General features: G+C 44.4%; 1 protein-coding gene across 2 annotated transcripts; it reads left to right on the forward strand.

Annotated features, from left to right (window-relative positions):
• Positions 1–1,205: 1,205 nt before the first annotated feature.
• Positions 1,206–16,302, forward strand: spata13 (spermatogenesis associated 13). Of its 2 annotated transcripts, XM_080489912.1 has the most exons (13): positions 1,206–1,683; positions 7,903–9,414; positions 11,196–11,633; positions 12,068–12,212; positions 12,419–12,543; positions 12,775–12,954; positions 13,589–13,768; positions 14,017–14,196; positions 14,296–14,528; positions 14,634–14,763; positions 14,889–15,264; positions 15,402–15,476; positions 15,572–16,302. In XM_080489912.1, exons 1-13 carry the CDS (start codon positions 1,675–1,677, stop codon positions 15,751–15,753), a joined length of 3,765 nt encoding a protein of 1,254 aa, XP_080346038.1. In that variant the 5' UTR covers positions 1,206–1,674; the 3' UTR covers positions 15,754–16,302. The 2 variants fall into 2 exon arrangements, with proteins under 2 accessions (XP_080346038.1, XP_080346039.1); XM_080489913.1 differs by lacking the exons at positions 1,206–1,683; positions 7,903–9,414 and adding an exon at positions 10,403–10,721.
• The last annotated feature ends 175 nt before the right edge of the window (positions 16,303–16,477 follow it).

Consider the following 16,477-nt stretch of genomic DNA (forward strand, 5'->3'; position numbering starts at 1 on the left):
TTTCTCTTGAATAAGGTCTGATGCGGTTTATTTCTTGCATATTGTTCGATGTCCAGCGTGGTTGCTATTTTTATGTGATTTATTTTGACTGAGTAACCTTGATGTTACGTTAACAATCTAGACAAGATATACAGTAGGTTGTTATTTCGCTGGTGTTTTCCTTATTATGGACCTAAAAGCTCTGAACATAACTGAGTAGTGTAGTAGTAGTGTAACGGAGTAAGTTTTCTAACATAGCACTATGATATATCGATGACATCTGGGACAATTTTCTGCATTGTAAGTATGCGTCTTTATTGCACCTTAAGGACATTTTGCAGTTTTCACATGAATACCACAGTATGACTTTAAATTTATAAGTAAGTTATCAGAATTACTTCCAACGCCTGGCATTCTGTGCAAATAATCAGGAGAGAAGCTGAACTGGGGCCCCTCTGAATTCTGATTAGCCACCTCACGTGATCCGCCCATTGTTGTTAGTTGTAAGTGATGTCATTAACTGTGTAAAATTGCCTATCATTGTATTTCGGGATATTTCTGTATTCTGTATCTGTAAAAAATGAAATAATCAGGACACAATGATGATTTGAAATGTTAAACTAGTGCTGTGATTGTTTTCCACGACTGAAGCATTTTATTTAATAGCAGATGTTGAAGAGAACATTGATGGGACCATTGAAAGCAATTTAAACACATACTAATGCTGAAGTAGCATATGAAGAATATATAGTAATATACACCCTCTTTACAGAGAATGAACACTTAATTATATGATATAAATACAACAATAGAAGAATTAAAATGTATATCTAAATAAAACACATACACACACACACAAAGCAGTTTCCTTGTTTGGATTTTTTGCATTCATTCAGTGTGCCAGTGGTATTTGGGGATGGGCACGCAGCTCAAGCTTCAGTCACATTATTGTCTCGTCATGATCCAGTGACCTGACAGGAAGCAGACCGTGCAGCTCCAACTGGAAGGCCCAGTCTGTTCTTGTCTTCTCAGACACGCAGGCAGAAGTAAGGTGCAGCATTGTTTGCTAATTTTCCTTCTTCAGCGAGGAGCGCTCGCCACGGGGGCGCGGCTTTGCGGTTACGAGTCTATCCGAGTTTATCATGATTGGCTGCTGGCCGAGTGGTCGCGCTGCGGTCAACCAATCATCACGACGGTCTCCTCCTGAAGCCCCGCCTCTTTCCAACACTGCAACAAGTGCATTAATGATGCTCGGCGGCTCGAACCTTCACGAGAGAGCCTCAAACTGGAATATACTCACAAGTTATGAAGGTTTGTGAAGTCACACCGGGAGGTACCACATGAGTCAGTGTTCGTTTGGAGCTCGCGTGTCTACCGACGGGTTTTGCCGGTTCGCGAAAGAGAAATTACAAACCGCGGAGCTTGCGCAACTCATAAGTTTATGGTCGAGCTAGCTGGAGTCGCTACTACTAGCCGAGTGTGAGGAGAAGTCAGGAGCCATTTGTCTCGGGATGTTGCGGGGTAACTAGTCAACACTGGCAGCGCACTCTTCTGTTCGTGCACGACATGTTTCCGCGAGAGGACGACGGCCGCGAGGCGGCGAGCCGCTGCGAGTCACAGAAAGGGTCCCATCACCGCCATGGATAAATAACAACAAACATCTGTCGATGTGAGGGGAACACAACATCCGCGACTATGAACGAGGTGAGCTGGAGTTTCAGTGTTTGTGTGGAGTGTTCAACGGATTCAATCCACATCTAAATTATTCATACTGGTTGTGGGGTCGACTTCCAGTTGCAGTGATTCACCCCCTTGTGTCGTTGGTTCGAAAGGACCGGGGGGGTTATTGTCGAGCATTACAGCCCTGGTTGTTATAGTGATGTGGGAGATGCCAGGCTCTGCAGGCAGCTGGTGGGTGGGGGGGTGAAGGAGGAGGAAGGAGGAGGAACCACTACAAAGGCTTGTATGGCCTAAGAAAGTTAATTAATGCAGAAATAAATAAGGAGGTTGGCCCTGAGTACTTTACAAGCTTAGAAACGAGTCAATATGAGCACGATCCTCTCTGTTTTCAGCTTTAGCTTCAGTCTTTGCTTGTACCCTGAGTTACACTTCTCTTTGGAGTTTACCCTCACTTGATTAACTTATTTTCTTGGCGCCCCACATCGACTTTTCTGTTGGAAGTAAAAGCTGGTGTCAAAGTTTTAGAGTTCCTTATAGCCCTCCCCAGGTCAGAGTCCAATTGTCTCCCAAAACAGTGATTTTTGCAGCAGAGCTCAGCAGTATAATTGCAGACCACATTAATTTCTTTTTCAGGCACAATAGTAATTAAAGTATCAGGAGACACAAAATCTAAAATCCAACACTTGTGTTTTGTTAGTTTATGCATTTCTTGCTGAGACTTTCTGTTTTCCTGGTTTTAAAATGTTTGGTTGTTGTGGCACTTGCTGTCAGGTTACACCGCTAGTGGTTGACAGGGAGGCTTAGTACTGCTTTTGTCCCCATGCACTGTGTGGTATTCAATTTCTGCTTGTCTGCTTCTATGACAGTCTTCAAGCAGATCAGGTGAGTATGTGGCAGTCTGTGTAGAGTGGCGACACTCCCTGGTTTGGCCTCCATCTGTGCTTCCCATGCTCTACTATACAGAGAGGGGCGTGGTGTTTCCCATTCTCCTTCCTCCTGTCAGATCAATAATTAGGTCACGGACATATATTAATAAATGTATCGATGGTTACTTTGTGTACTCACCATTTCTTGATTGAATGTGGTGTATTTTTCAATATTATATTAGATTTTGTCCACACCTCGGGGCTGTGGTTATTGTGTGGGGTCAACATGACCACAAAGAAATGAGTGACAGAATAACGGTTGGCTTTCACTCCTGTTTTCTTTATTCAACTGTAAATTGTACAAATGCCAAGTTGCCTCCTGCAGTTATGCCCTGGTGGGCTGTTTACAGGCTTTGGGTGTCACTCAGTTGGTTCTGAAAAGCCGAGCGATCTCCCTGATTAGGCTATCATGTGTGGATGAAACTAGTCCCCCACACAGACTGGTAAAGCCCCACTAATCAGATTATTATTGGAATGGAAGAGGAATCGGCTATACGCACTCCCACATCTACACAACGCGCCCTCACACGGTAGATTTCCTGCAGCTGCTGCTCGCTGACGCCTCTGATCTCCACGTTGAGGCAGGCTCTAAGGTCAGCTAACAAGGGTCAACACTAAAACATTTCAGTCTGTACTCGTACATCAAGGTGTCGATATTTTGTTAAGTCTCACTCAACATTGCAAGGTCTTGTGCAGCCACAAGTATGAACTTGTGCACTTTGGAGACAAAGTGCAGTGAGTGTTTCTCTTTCACTCAACATATGTTCAGCTTAGGTATCACACAATCCCAGCGCGCCGCACTGATTTAACTAATCAGTCAATCTGTTCTTTGAAACGCTGCAGTGCTCTAGTTACAGGACTTCCAATAGAGGATCGTCTTCCTCATAGCTTTTCATACCTTGAGACAAATGAAAAAAAAAAAAACTGGTAAAGTGACGGCTCTAAGAAGAATGAAATTCTTGCTCCAGGGTGGTTATGTCTGTCTGAAGTAGGACAAGGATAATTGAAAATGTAAAGTTCCCATGATAGAAATCAGTCTGGTGCTCTTTTAGTTTCATTTTGACCTAATGACTGTCATCCTTGCCTCTGGCAGGGCATACCTCTGCAGAGGTGAACCAATGGCAGAAAGTCTCTTATAACAATATATCTTTCACCATAAAGATCGCTCTAAACACTCCGTCTCCACTCCGCGACGCTCTGAGTAGTCCAAGTGTGCGAGACAATCCGTGCACCAATCAGGATATTGTAAAAAAATAGGCAGGTCATTTTCCAAGCGGTCTGATTGGTCAGTAGACGGAGCCTTCATTCTCTGCTCCGTAGTTAAACATCAGAGTACTTGTGTGATTTATCTCGGTAAAAAGTGAATCTGCTTCACAGTACGGAAATCCCAGGTTTAATCCTGAAGTTTTCATAGATAAAAGAAAATCCCAAGTCATAATATAGGCCTGAGTTTGATGTGTGGCAACATGTTTGTTTAAAAGTACATTCCGTGTTTTACACTGAAGTCCCGTTTGACTACGCGAGATTTGGAATATTGAGCGTGAAGAACATAGACCAGTATAGTTTAATAGAAGTCTATGGTGCAGCGCCTGATACTCTGCTGGTTAGTGTGTGGAGAGCTCCGTAGTTCACGCCACACACTATCAGATCAGAAGAGGAAGATCTTGTGCGATCTGTCTTTTGTGATCATCAAGTGTGTGTCCTCTTGATCTGTGAAGATTTTTTAAATCCTGTTGTGTCTGACAGGCTTTACAGGACTTCCAATAGAGGATCGTCTTCCTCGTAGCTTTTCACACCTTCAGACAAATGGAAAAACAAAATGGTAAAGTGACGGCTCTAAGAAGAATGAAATTCTTGCTCCAGGGTGGTTATGTCTGTCTTAAGTCAGACAAGGAAAATTGAAAATCTAAAGTTCCTGTGATAAAAATCAGTCTGGTGTTCGTTTAGTTTAATTTTGAATTCTTTTGACGTGATGACTGTCATCCTTGCCTCTGGCAGGGCATACCTCTGCAGAGGTGAACCAATGGCAGAAGGTCTCTTATCACAGTGTATTTTTCACCATTCATAACCTCTTGACTGGACTCATTTAAATGCTTTCCTCCCGGATCCATCCACACATGCCTGAGTGGATATGGACACAGCTGAGATGCTTGGCGAAAGGATGCTATGCTATGATCATTTGCACATTTTCTAACTGCATTTTTTTCTATTGGTAGTAGTGTACGTGTTTATGGCGCGGGATGCATGTTCATTCTTGTCTTAGGGAGTCTCATCTCAGGCTGGCTCCAGCTGGCTTGTGTGTGTGCGTGCGTGTGCGTGCGTGTGCGTGCGTGTGTGTGTGTGTGTGGGGGGGGGGGGGGGTTGTTCCTCCCTGAGCTCTTAATTAACTCTGGCCTGGGCCCCAGTGCACCGCTCCCATCCACAGATTAGCGAGAGGAAGCGGGAGAGCAGCAGTGGTGCCGGTACGCAGGTGGAACAGAGATGATATGGGAAAGTTCAGCGATGTACATTCACAGACAATAGACATTGGTATTGAGACATACGTAAGTACTATTTGCCTGGACGGGACCTATATATATTCTCTCAGTCTTTAATCTGCTTGGACTAAATTATAAATAGAGATGACTTTTAGGTAGTGGGTCTAATTAAAACGGCTTGTTTTTGTGTTTAATAGAGTAATGCTCCAGTTTTATGTTTGGAATTTTTTTAAAAGTCTGACCATTGATTACTTGCTGATTTTCTCCATTTATTTTATTTGATGTTTGGTTTGAATTGAATTTAAAAAATTCTGAACTGAAGGTCATCCCATAAAATTGCATTTTTTTGCTCAACATTCACACTAAATCTTGAAAATATTCTACTTTTAGTAAATACTTTTAAGACGACATGATTGCAACCAGCAAACTTTTGATCATTTTGCTTTAAAGTTCAGTTACTTCCATACTGACTGACACATTTCTGTCTGATTTTTGCCTTTTTTTATTTCATAAGTTACCATTTTAATATTTATTTGTGAAACTGTTGGTAGGAAGAAATTGTTTTCGATTGATGCAGTTAATCTGTACAGGAGATGAACATTAAGGTTGACATACTGTCGAAGCCCTGAATATAAAAGTTTATTGCTTGTAGACGGTTTACTCTTAAATCTAGTGTTGTCACTCGGGGAAACAGTGGCCACCTGTGTCAGCTTGGCTCTCACTCGAGGTGCTGCCAAGTATTAGTAAATGCCAACTGGTGACAGTTGGTGCCTACTGCAGGGTGAGAGCATGAAGGTACTGAAGGAGCAGACAGATGGTGGAGCGGCTCGCGGCACAACGTCAGGATTCAAAACAAAGCCCAAGCCAATCGAGCTGCAGATCCCCTTTAAGATCTTACTACTTTAACATTTATGGATATGGTTTGCTGTTCTGATTTGCTGCAGAAAGTGATTCCTCAATGGCCGTGGAGGAGAAAGTACAAGAAGACAATTCAGCGTAGCTTTGAAAGCAGCACATTGTTCATGGGGGGTGTTTACTGTCTGTCAGCAGCGGTGCTTGGCAGCGGTGGCTCTGTGTTTACATAAGTCTCCAGCCTGATGGAGCAAGCTGCTTGAAGTGACAGCAGATTCCACAAAGAGGTTGACTGAGAAAGCTCGTCTGTTGTTAACATGCAGGCCGATAGGGAATATGGGAGCGTTCCAGGATCCCTGCGTCTCTGTGCATGTGTGCACAGTGAAAACTGAAGACAACACTCCAGACAGAGGGCTGCCGACTAAATCACATTTTACATCATAAAGAATTAGCTGGAACATTGTTTGCACAACTTCATGAAGTAGAAATGATAATCTGAATCACAGATTGTTTCTATTGCACTCTGAGTTCTAACCGGGTTTAAATTATTATTAAATGTACCGCTTAGTAACTTAAACTAAATTACTGAATGCTGCTTGTAAATTACAGTGATTAAAAGAGGGCTAAAGTCATGACTAAACTTATTTACCCTTTAACTGAACAAGGTTTTCTCACGCTATCCAGTTAGCAATATGACTATGTATCTTCCTCATTATCATACACATATTATTATATACAACATTTGGTTTAACTAAAAACATGTACAACAGTACACTTGCAGCAGTTTTGTATGATACACTGTAATCCACAAAAAAAAAGCAAAAATACTATAATCTTAAAGGAGATAAACATTTTCACTATGTTTAATGCATAAATAAGTAAACATTGAACAAAAACTGGAATGTTGTCCCCCAGTGTGTGGAAGTGAGAGAGGAAAGGAAGTGTGTGTGTGTGTGTGTGTGTGTGTGTGTGTGTGTGTGTGTGTGTGTGTGTGTGTGTGTGTGTGTGTGTGTGTGTGTGTGTGTGTGTGTGTGTGTGTGTGTGTGTGTGTGTGTGTGTGTGTGTGTGTGTGTGTGTGTGTGTGTGTGTGTGTGTGTGTGTGTGTGTGTGTGTGTGTGTGTGTGTGTGTGTGTGTGTCAAGTTCTCACATGTCTTTTTTTTTTGTTTTTTTTGTCGTGGAAAATATGCACCGAAATCTACATGTTGATACAAAGAGGTAACGGCTTTGAAAACAATTCATGAATTCCTTGATAGGAAAATGTGTATATGAAGATATGTTAGTCCGTTACTGAGTAATTTTATGCTGATTTGTTTTAACTGACTGTCACTGATTTGAAGACCACACTACTTTCCCCCTCACCTTCATCAACGTAATCTGGAGGAAAACTGGGCAATTTATTGCATTAATCACAAAGGATTAGCAAGTTTCATTGCTTAGTCACGCTCACAAAAACCCACTTCAAAGCCCAGCTGCATTAGCCACTGGTCTGACACACACACACACACACACACACACACACACACACACACACACACACACACACACACACACACACACACACACACACACACACACACACACACACACAAAGCTGAATGTAGCAGCACCACCGTCACCCCAGTCAGGGCCTCAGCTCTCCCTGGACATTGAAATACTGCACCAAGACAAATACTCGTGGTGTTCTCAATGAAACGGCTCCTCTGAACTCGGTTCACACTGAGGGGTTCTCGTCTTTGTGTTGATCTGCGTCTCCCCCTTTTCCTTCAATTCTCACTTTCCAACGCGAGACTCTGTGTTGTAAAAACTTAATTGTTAGTAGTTGCTTTCTAGTTGATTTTGATTTTCCTCCATGTTTTACAGCCATTCGGAAGAAATCCCAATGGAATCATTGTTTGATTTTAAAGTATATCAAAATATTTTTGTCTCAACTTTTGTTTTATCATTAATTCTTTAGAGGTCATTAAATGAAGCTTTGTTTGTTTTGCAGGGGGAGCCAAAGCACGGGGTCTTGTCTACAAGCGAAGACCCCCTCCCTTGTCTTCATAACTCAAAAGCCGACCCACTCATGCGGACCAGACCGCTCAGTGATATGTATCCTTTCCAGGGCCACGCTGACAGGAGCTCTGTGCCGTATCTGCTGTCCGGATGTGGAGCGCAGGTACAGCCGATAAGCGCTGGCCCTGATGAAAGCAGACTGAACGGCATCAACTCCTCTGCCTGGACCAAACCTGTTATTAGTCAGTCAGAAACGAAGCCTTACTCCACAAAAATAATGAGGCTATTTTCTAATTCGAGGAAGGGCCCGATCACAGCCACCGACGGTTCTGTTTTGACCCAGAATAACGACGGCAGCGGCGGCCCGCAGTCTTGGCCGGGACTTCCGGGTTTGGGCGTTGTGGACTCTTTCAAAAAGCTTCGGTCGTCTGTACTTCAGGGTATTCAGAGTCGAGAGGCAGCAAATCACGATGGAGGCCACGTCTCTCAGTCCAGTCAGGAAATGGCTAATGGCACATTTGTGAACAATACTGACCCTGATGTAGGAAATTATTTAAAGAATAAAGACGGATATAGTGTTTCTAATGACAACTTTACCAGGGACATGTTGGCGATGATGAGCCAGTACGGCTCCGATCCTGAAGACTTGGACGAGGAAAATGAAGGAGAATCTCTCACACGCAGCTCTCGATTCTCCAGGAGTATCAGGAGAGCATACGGAGCTGGACGCATCAGTTTATATGACACTAGAAATGTGAAGCAAATGCGATGTAACATAAATGACGATCCGCAGAATTCAGATCGTGCATCAAAAGTCAATGTCCAAACGGAGGAGATGGATGAAAATGGGAAGGTGCCGACCAGACTGAGCAAGAGTTCAGAGAACCTTCATATGTTTAAGTCCCCTTTTAGACGCAAAACACCATCTCCTGCCCCAGCCTCCTCACAGGGAGACCCCCAGAGGCCCAGCACATCAAATGGGACAACAAACATCCAGAGAACTGCCAGCGCCTCCTCGGTGGACTTTTTGGGCAACGCTGGCACGCGCAGGATGAGCTCAGATAAGGACAAGAGACCAATGCAGAAACTTGTCAATAGCATGACCGATCTGACTGTCAGACGCAAGCAAAGTCCCTCCCCGAGCCCCACCTCTCCATCTCCCATGTCGCCCTTGAGCCGTCTCCATGACGACTACTCCCGCCGGCTGCCTTGCCTACAAACCAACGAACGACAACGTCGACCGTCGTCATCCGCCACAGCCCAGGTTGTGTTTGTTGAACACACCCCTCTGGTTCACCACCAGCTCTTCATCAGCTCCTTTAACGACGAGTCCCCAGAGACGGCAGAGCAAGTTTCACCTGGTATCTCTGCTGATCGTGAGCCGCCGGCTGGAGCCAGACCAAGTGATTACAAACAGATGGTAGAATGTGCTCCATCCCCACTCGGCCAAAGAGGGTCTTCACAACAGCAGGAGGAGACTGACGGCAGCGCCATACCAAACAAGGTGAGGTGACAGGCCGTTGTATTAATAAAAACGCATATGAAGAGAAATCAAACATGTTGTGGTACATACCCCATATAGTTACCTGCAGTTTTATGCAATGACAAGCTCACCGAGACTTCAGTGGTTGCAACTTTGTTTTGATGTGTAATCGGCTACAATCGGTTGCAGCTGCATGCCGAAGCCAAAAGTGTTGGCATCACAATACAGAAGCATGTTACTTTATAACCTGTAATTTCCAAGACTGGTGATCTGTTTAGCAGTCATTGTTACTATTTCCATTCCTGCTTCTAAACACAAGTGGTTATTAATGAAGTAAGTCTTCACAGAGCTTTTCACTGCTCACTGATGTATAAGGTGCTCTTCTGCTAAAGAACAAAAAAAGGTACAAAAAGGCAACGGGGCTTGAAAACACCAGGTCAGCAGTTTAATGAGCTGATAGAGACGCATAGGTAGAAAAATCACATTTCTGAGAGGAACAAAGCATTGCCAGAGGTCAGACTGACTCTCTTATCGTAGAGAACAACACGTTCGTTGTGGGATGCATGCACCTGAATGACATTGACCTTTGCCTTAGGAAATGAAATATGACACCTTTTAGTTTGAGGTGATCTTTGAATCTGGCATGATTCAAGTCTATTGCGATAACTGCTTCGGTGACTTGTCGGTTTGACGCACGTCCACTGAAAAACTGAGCACTGCGTAGTCCCAAGTCCAGAGTTCAGATTTGTAAATAGGACTGTTGTCACAATATTGATTGTCCCTCATATTCCTGTCAGCTGCGTTTTATTTCCAGCTTCCCCTGTCACATGCTAAGGACAGCTGTTCTCTGCTTCCAGGCACGGAAGGAGCAGGAGAGAGTTAATGATTAGGCTTTGTTTATGATTAGTCGCCCTTGTGCAAAATGGCTCCATGGCCTCCTTACTGTGGGAGGGTGGGAGGCTACGGCTGAGTACAGCCCTCACTGCTCCCCCTTCCCTCCGGATGCAGTAGATCAAAGTCCAGCTGGAACACCGGGCCTAGCACGGCTTACAGCACCTCCAAGTAGACGCCGCCATAAAAACATAGTATTAGTGCAATGCGTTCTCTTCTGAGGGTGGAATTTTTTCTTGAAAGATAAATGGGAAAAGTAGATTTATTCACTTCCGAAATCAAGCGGCTTTTACTGCCCTCCAAGAAAGAGAGAGACTTGGCCTTGGGACCACGGGCCAGTTGTGGTTTTTTGTGTTGGGCTCACAATGGTGCTAGTCCACTGTGTGCCTTTTCAGTGCATTTGCCGAGGACCGGACCCAGACCGAGAAAAGCAAGAGGTGAGGCTTGATTTCTCTGACTGACTGAAAGACGTAGGACGGTAAATATCAAGACATTTCCCCATCAGCCAGGATTGGGCTTTTTAAAATGCCCGCTGACACTCTCACAGAATGTGAACATTTAGCAGTTAATTTTTGGAACATTTGTGTTGCAGACCTTGTTTGAATTTGATGGGCACAAAGTTTGATTATGTTGAATTTGTGGAGAATGTGTCGACGGAAGTTTCTCATGCGGTTTTTGAGTATTTGATCAGAATCATGATAAGTTTAATTTCTAGAGTTTTGCACAGATTCCCCTGGTTCAGTCAAGACAGCTGCTCCCACGTTTATCTTTTATGACTTGTACTGTTTTGCTCTGTTTCTCATTAACAGATGTTCCTGCCTGCAGACGGTGTGTTCTTCATCTCTGTTTGAGCAGAGGAGAGTCGGCATCACTGCTGTTGCTCAGTTTGAACTTCTTCCTTTGATTCCCAGGTAACATCCAACCAACAAGAACTGCAGACCGATCAGGACTTGCCAACAACCAGCGGCACGCCGCCTGTCTCCCCAACAAGCCTCTCCGAGTCACCAACGTCACCAAATGCAACAGCTTCTGCAGAAATATCGTCTGTCAAGCCCAGACGAAGAAGCGGGCGGCCAAAACCCCGACCGATCTCTGACTACGGACAGCTGATCTCCAGGAAGCACTCCATCCCAGAGGAAGTGGCAGAGCTTCATGCTGAGGAAAGGACGGGAAATGCCCTGCTGCATAAAGACTGCAGTGGTGACGGTGCTTACGGATATGGAGAGAGCCCTGAAGGCTGCAGCATTAATGGAGATGTTCAGAGCTGGAGGCAGAGGCCCATTTCAGTGATTGGAGCTGTGGATCTGTTCTCTCCTGAAGCTGAGCTCAAGGAGGATCACCTTCCTTCTGTAAGCTTTTACTCACAAACTTTCTTCTGTGTTTTTAGAATGTTTCCTTCAGGAACTAGAAAGCTAATGTGATTTTTCACTTGTTTTCCAGCCATAACTAATTGAAATGATAGTGGAGGCCTTTAGCTTTCACTGTTGGACTCTGTGAACTTCCATGTTTTATCATGTGAACTTGAACCTAACCATAATCTTCACAGCGAGCAGAGTTGCTTTTAGGAAATGATGTTTGTCTCCACCCTTTTTTTTTTTTCCCTGAAGGAAAAACTTCTTTATGGTTATATTTTACAATACTTCAAAACTCAAACTGCAGAAACTGTTCGGGAAAATGGGGACCAGCACAAAGCTGCACTCAGACGTCTCTGTTACTGTGGCTTCAATCAATCTTGGAGAAAGTAAGCTCTAAATCCCAGGATTTCTCCTTCTCCTGTCTGCAGCCTTTGTCGCGACCACCGATTCCCTCCCACCAGGTGCCCCCCTACAGAGCAGTGTCTGCAAGGTTTCGCCCCTCCACTTTTTCCCAAAGCACCCCCATCGGTCTAGACCGCGTAGGGCGGCGCAAACTCCACAGAGTGCTCAGCGGTGAGAACTTGGATTGTTTGTGTGTCACAGGAGATCTCAAATTGTCTCTGGGAAAACCGGAGTAGAGGAATGTCAATAAATTTGTTGAGAGAGAATGTTGATATCCTGCCAGGTGTGGATGTCCTTCCATTTGTCTCCTGTTTTCTGGATTGTTTATCACTTTTCACCCTCCAATCAATTTTGCAATGTGTGTGTGCGTGATGCAGATGGTGTTTCTGAGTGCTCGGCAACGCTTGATGACAGCGTGAGCGAGGAGGAGGAGGGGGGCAGCTTCGAGGAGCTGACCGACACCTACCTCCAGCCAGGCGTGGAGCTCTCCTTGCTGAACGAGGTGAGGCGGAGGACAACAACGCTGTCACGTTGTGACACTCGCAGACATCTTCTCAGAAAATCTGCATCAAACTCATCATGCAACACACACGTTTGGCTACAGTTCAGCCGAGCAGACAACCACTGCAGTGTCCAAGAGTCTAGACTTAATCTTACATGTTTGGCATAGGCTGAGCTTCCATGTAATTGTATCTTTATCTTATCTGTGTGTGTTTGTATGTGTGCTACTCAGTGGATAAGCTGCGGCCACACAGTGTGCGCTGAAGCTCTCTGGGACCATGTGACCATGGAGGAGCAGGAGCTGGCCTTCAAGGCTGGAGATGTAATCCGGGTCCTTGATGCCTCACATAAGGACTGGTGGTGGGGCAAAGGGGCTGACAGGGAGGCCTGGTTCCCCTCCAGCTTTGTGAGGGTAAGTGGACTTCCTGACCCGCGTGTCCGACACATGTTTGCTCTCCAGCAGCACAGAAAAGACTCTGAAACTGGCTTTGCTCCAAACAAACCTGAGCAGCCCTCGGCACTGTGTGGCTGGGAGGGCTCAAACTGCAGACTTAGCTGCTTTCTGTGGCGATCAGAGCTGATTGACGGTTGAATCTTAATTAGAAAGGCTGTCGTAACCATGGCGAGGCTGTTTGATTGACAAGCAGGTCCCTGCTTTGTGTTTGCTTGCTGAATCAAATCTGTTCAACAGAAACTAGTTTGACTTACTGAAACAATGTGAGGTTGGGCCGACTTACCCAAACAAAAGAGTCCTTTGTCATATAAGTAGTTACTATTTTCCTGTTGAAATATTTAGTCTCGTATGAGATTTTAAAAGTTGCTGTAAGTCAATAAAATGTATCAGGAACCATATTTCCTAGATATAACAGATGACACCAGTTTTTTTTTAATTGTTGCCTGTTTATTATAGCATGACAGTCTGATCCTTTTTTGGATTCCTGGACATTTTAACGTATTCATATAAAACTTTAGCCTCTTTTCCTTAACAAATGTCTCGTGTAGATTTTGCTCACAAGTTCTCTTTACATGTGGTGGTTTTGTTCCAGGTCCGTGTGAACCAGGAGGACTCGAGTGCTGAGAGTGTGGAGAGCGTGGCAGACCAGGAGGATCCATCTCCCAGAGACACACACTGCACTCAGCACAGAGAACAGATGAGAACCAATGTGATCCAGGAAATAATGGACACCGAACGTGTTTATATCAAACACCTGAAAGACATCTGTGAGGTACTGTCTGCTTCTCATTTAACCTTTTAATTTGGAGATTATTTTTATTTCATAACAGAAGCCACATTTACATCAACGTCAGTCACATTTCTAATCTTGTTTTCGACAATTTGCATTTGAAAGTCCTGTTATTTTAAAATGTTTCACTCCTTTGTGCAGCGCCACCTGTTGGCCAGTATTTAACATTGTATCCCTTTGTACTGTAGGTGTAAAAGTTACTCTTTTTTTTTTCTTTCTGCGTGTTTCAGGGCTACATCCGCCAGTGCCGGAAACACCCTGATATGTTCACTGAAGTGCAGCTGAAGACCATTTTCAGCAACATCGAAGACATCTACAAGTTTCAACGACAGTTTCTTAAAGACCTGGAGAAGAAGTACAACAAAGACCAACCACACCTCAGTGAAATAGGCTCCTGTTTTCTCCTGCAGGTAATCACCTCTTAAGATTCCACTTCATATTATTTTCAGTCTGACTGATTCAGTAGCTTTGAACGATGACTAAATCATTGTTTTTCTTTGTTTCTGAAGGGAGAGGGTTTCTCCATCTACTCAGAATACTGTAATACTCATCCTACAGCCTGCGCAGAGCTGCAGCGCCTCATGAAGATGGGGAAATACAAACATTTCTTTGAGGCCTGCCGACTTCTCCAGCAGATGATTGACATTTCCATTGCTGGTTTCTTACTCACGCCTGTCCAGAAGATCTGTAAATACCCTCTGCAGCTGGGGGAACTGCTAAAGTACACTCCCAAAGACCACAGGTACTTCTCTCAGATTTCAGTGGTTCGATTGCATAGCTTCAGTAGCTGTGTGTTCCTGTAAATAGAAAATGCTTTTCAGTGGATTGTGTATTTAATTTATTGCAGTGATCACAGTGGTGTGAGCCAAGCACATGAAGCCATGAAGAATGTGGCCAGCTTGATAAATGAGAGGAAGAGACGACTTGAGAGTATCGACACCATCGCTCACTGGCAGGTGTCCATTCTGCACTGGGAGGTGAGTGAGACTTCTTGTCGGCTTATAAGTTTAGATTGTGGCTTTAGGCTTATCTCATCCACATATAAGGACTGCTGAAGGGGTAAAATGTACTATATAAAGTCTTTGTAAACACACTATTGTAGGGGCCTGATGTCCTGGAGCGCAGCTCAGAGCTGATCCACTCGGGGGAGCTGACTCGAGTCATCCGCCAAGGAAAAATGCAGCAGCGCAGCTTCTTCCTGTTTGACCACCAGCTGATCTACTGCAAGAAAGACGTCCTGCGAAGAGACTTGCTCCACTACCGCGAGAGGCTGGATATGGACCTGACTGAGGTGGTGGACGTGCCCGACGGACGGGACACGGACCTGGGCATAACCCTGAGGAACGCCCTGCGTCTGCGCCACGCCTCCACTCTGGAGTTCATGTGCATGTTGTGCTGCAGGAAGGCCCAGGACAAGCAGAAGTGGCTCCAAGCTTTCGCCAAAGAAAGGCACAGGGTGAAAGAGGACCAGGAGATGGGTGAGTCCCACTAAATTCCTTTCTCTCAGAATACAAACCGCTACTGTGGATGGATGTCAAATAACGGGCTGTTGGTCTGAAAAGTGGGTGGTGGGAAAGGTTTTGACCTGAAGGTGTAATTGTTTGTCTCTTGGCAGGAATTGATATTAGTGAAGAGCAAAGAAAACAGGCCATTGTTAATGCCAGAAGGGCCAAACAGGGGAAGATCAAAAGTAAGGAAACAATTGTCTTCATGCTGTTGTCCTGCTATTTTGTTTTTTGATTTTACTTAAATCCACATTCTTTTTCTTTTCTTTTCACATTGTAGCCATCGGTTACTCCGGCTCTGTTCCACCACACCACCAAAACCTTCACCCGCTCCACCAGCGTCACATCACCATCCCAACCAGCGTGCCTCAGCAGCAGGTCTTTTCACTGGCCGAGCCTCCAAAACGAAAGCCTTATCACCTGCTGTACAGCATCACCCGGAACGCCTTCTTCAGGAAATGAGGCTTTGCTTCCTTTCCCTTCCTTTTTTCATTCTCTGCATGTTCAGAGCTTATCCAAACCGTCCCGACGTCTCAAAGAACACTTTATGTTTTTCTTGTGTTATATTGTCTGTGAATGTGCCTCGTGTATCCTTCATTACGTCCACTCACAATGTGTGTTTTCTGTTGTTGTTGTCGTCGTTGCATGCCGAAATTCAGTGCCTTCAGGACAAAATTGGCACAACAAAAGTGTTAAAATTCTGACAGTCTGTTTCGTTGGTGTTTTTAAACTGCTGCTTACTCAAAAGATACCCGTCTTTTGTCTGTTTAATTCTGGCTCACATAGTTTTAAGTTTTAATTATGACAACAATGATGTGTATTCTTTTTTTTGTTGTTGTTGAAAAACATGGTTTTAGTGTGTGTCACAAAGGCTGGAACCTTTTTTTTTTGTCTTGTTTGTTTTTTTGCTGCGAGTCTGTCAGCTCTGAGCACAAAACAGCCAGAGGATAAAATAACTTACCTATTCATCAACACTGTTAACACTGTAAATAAAACTCTTGTACAAACTAGAATGCTGTTGCTTAATAATATTTGTGTTTCCTTATGCAGCCAGGTTTTGGGGGGGTTTTTTCCCCTCTATATTACCATACAGATAGACTAACCTTCAGTTCCGAGCTCCTGTGTGTTTAAAGAAGGCAGCAATGGGTGGAAATGAATGAAACCTTAGCCACTGAGGTGGAGGAGG

Source organism: Lipophrys pholis, assembly GCF_963383615.2.
Source record: "Lipophrys pholis genome assembly, chromosome: 20".
NCBI classification, from domain to species: domain Eukaryota; kingdom Metazoa; phylum Chordata; class Actinopteri; order Blenniiformes; family Blenniidae; genus Lipophrys; species Lipophrys pholis.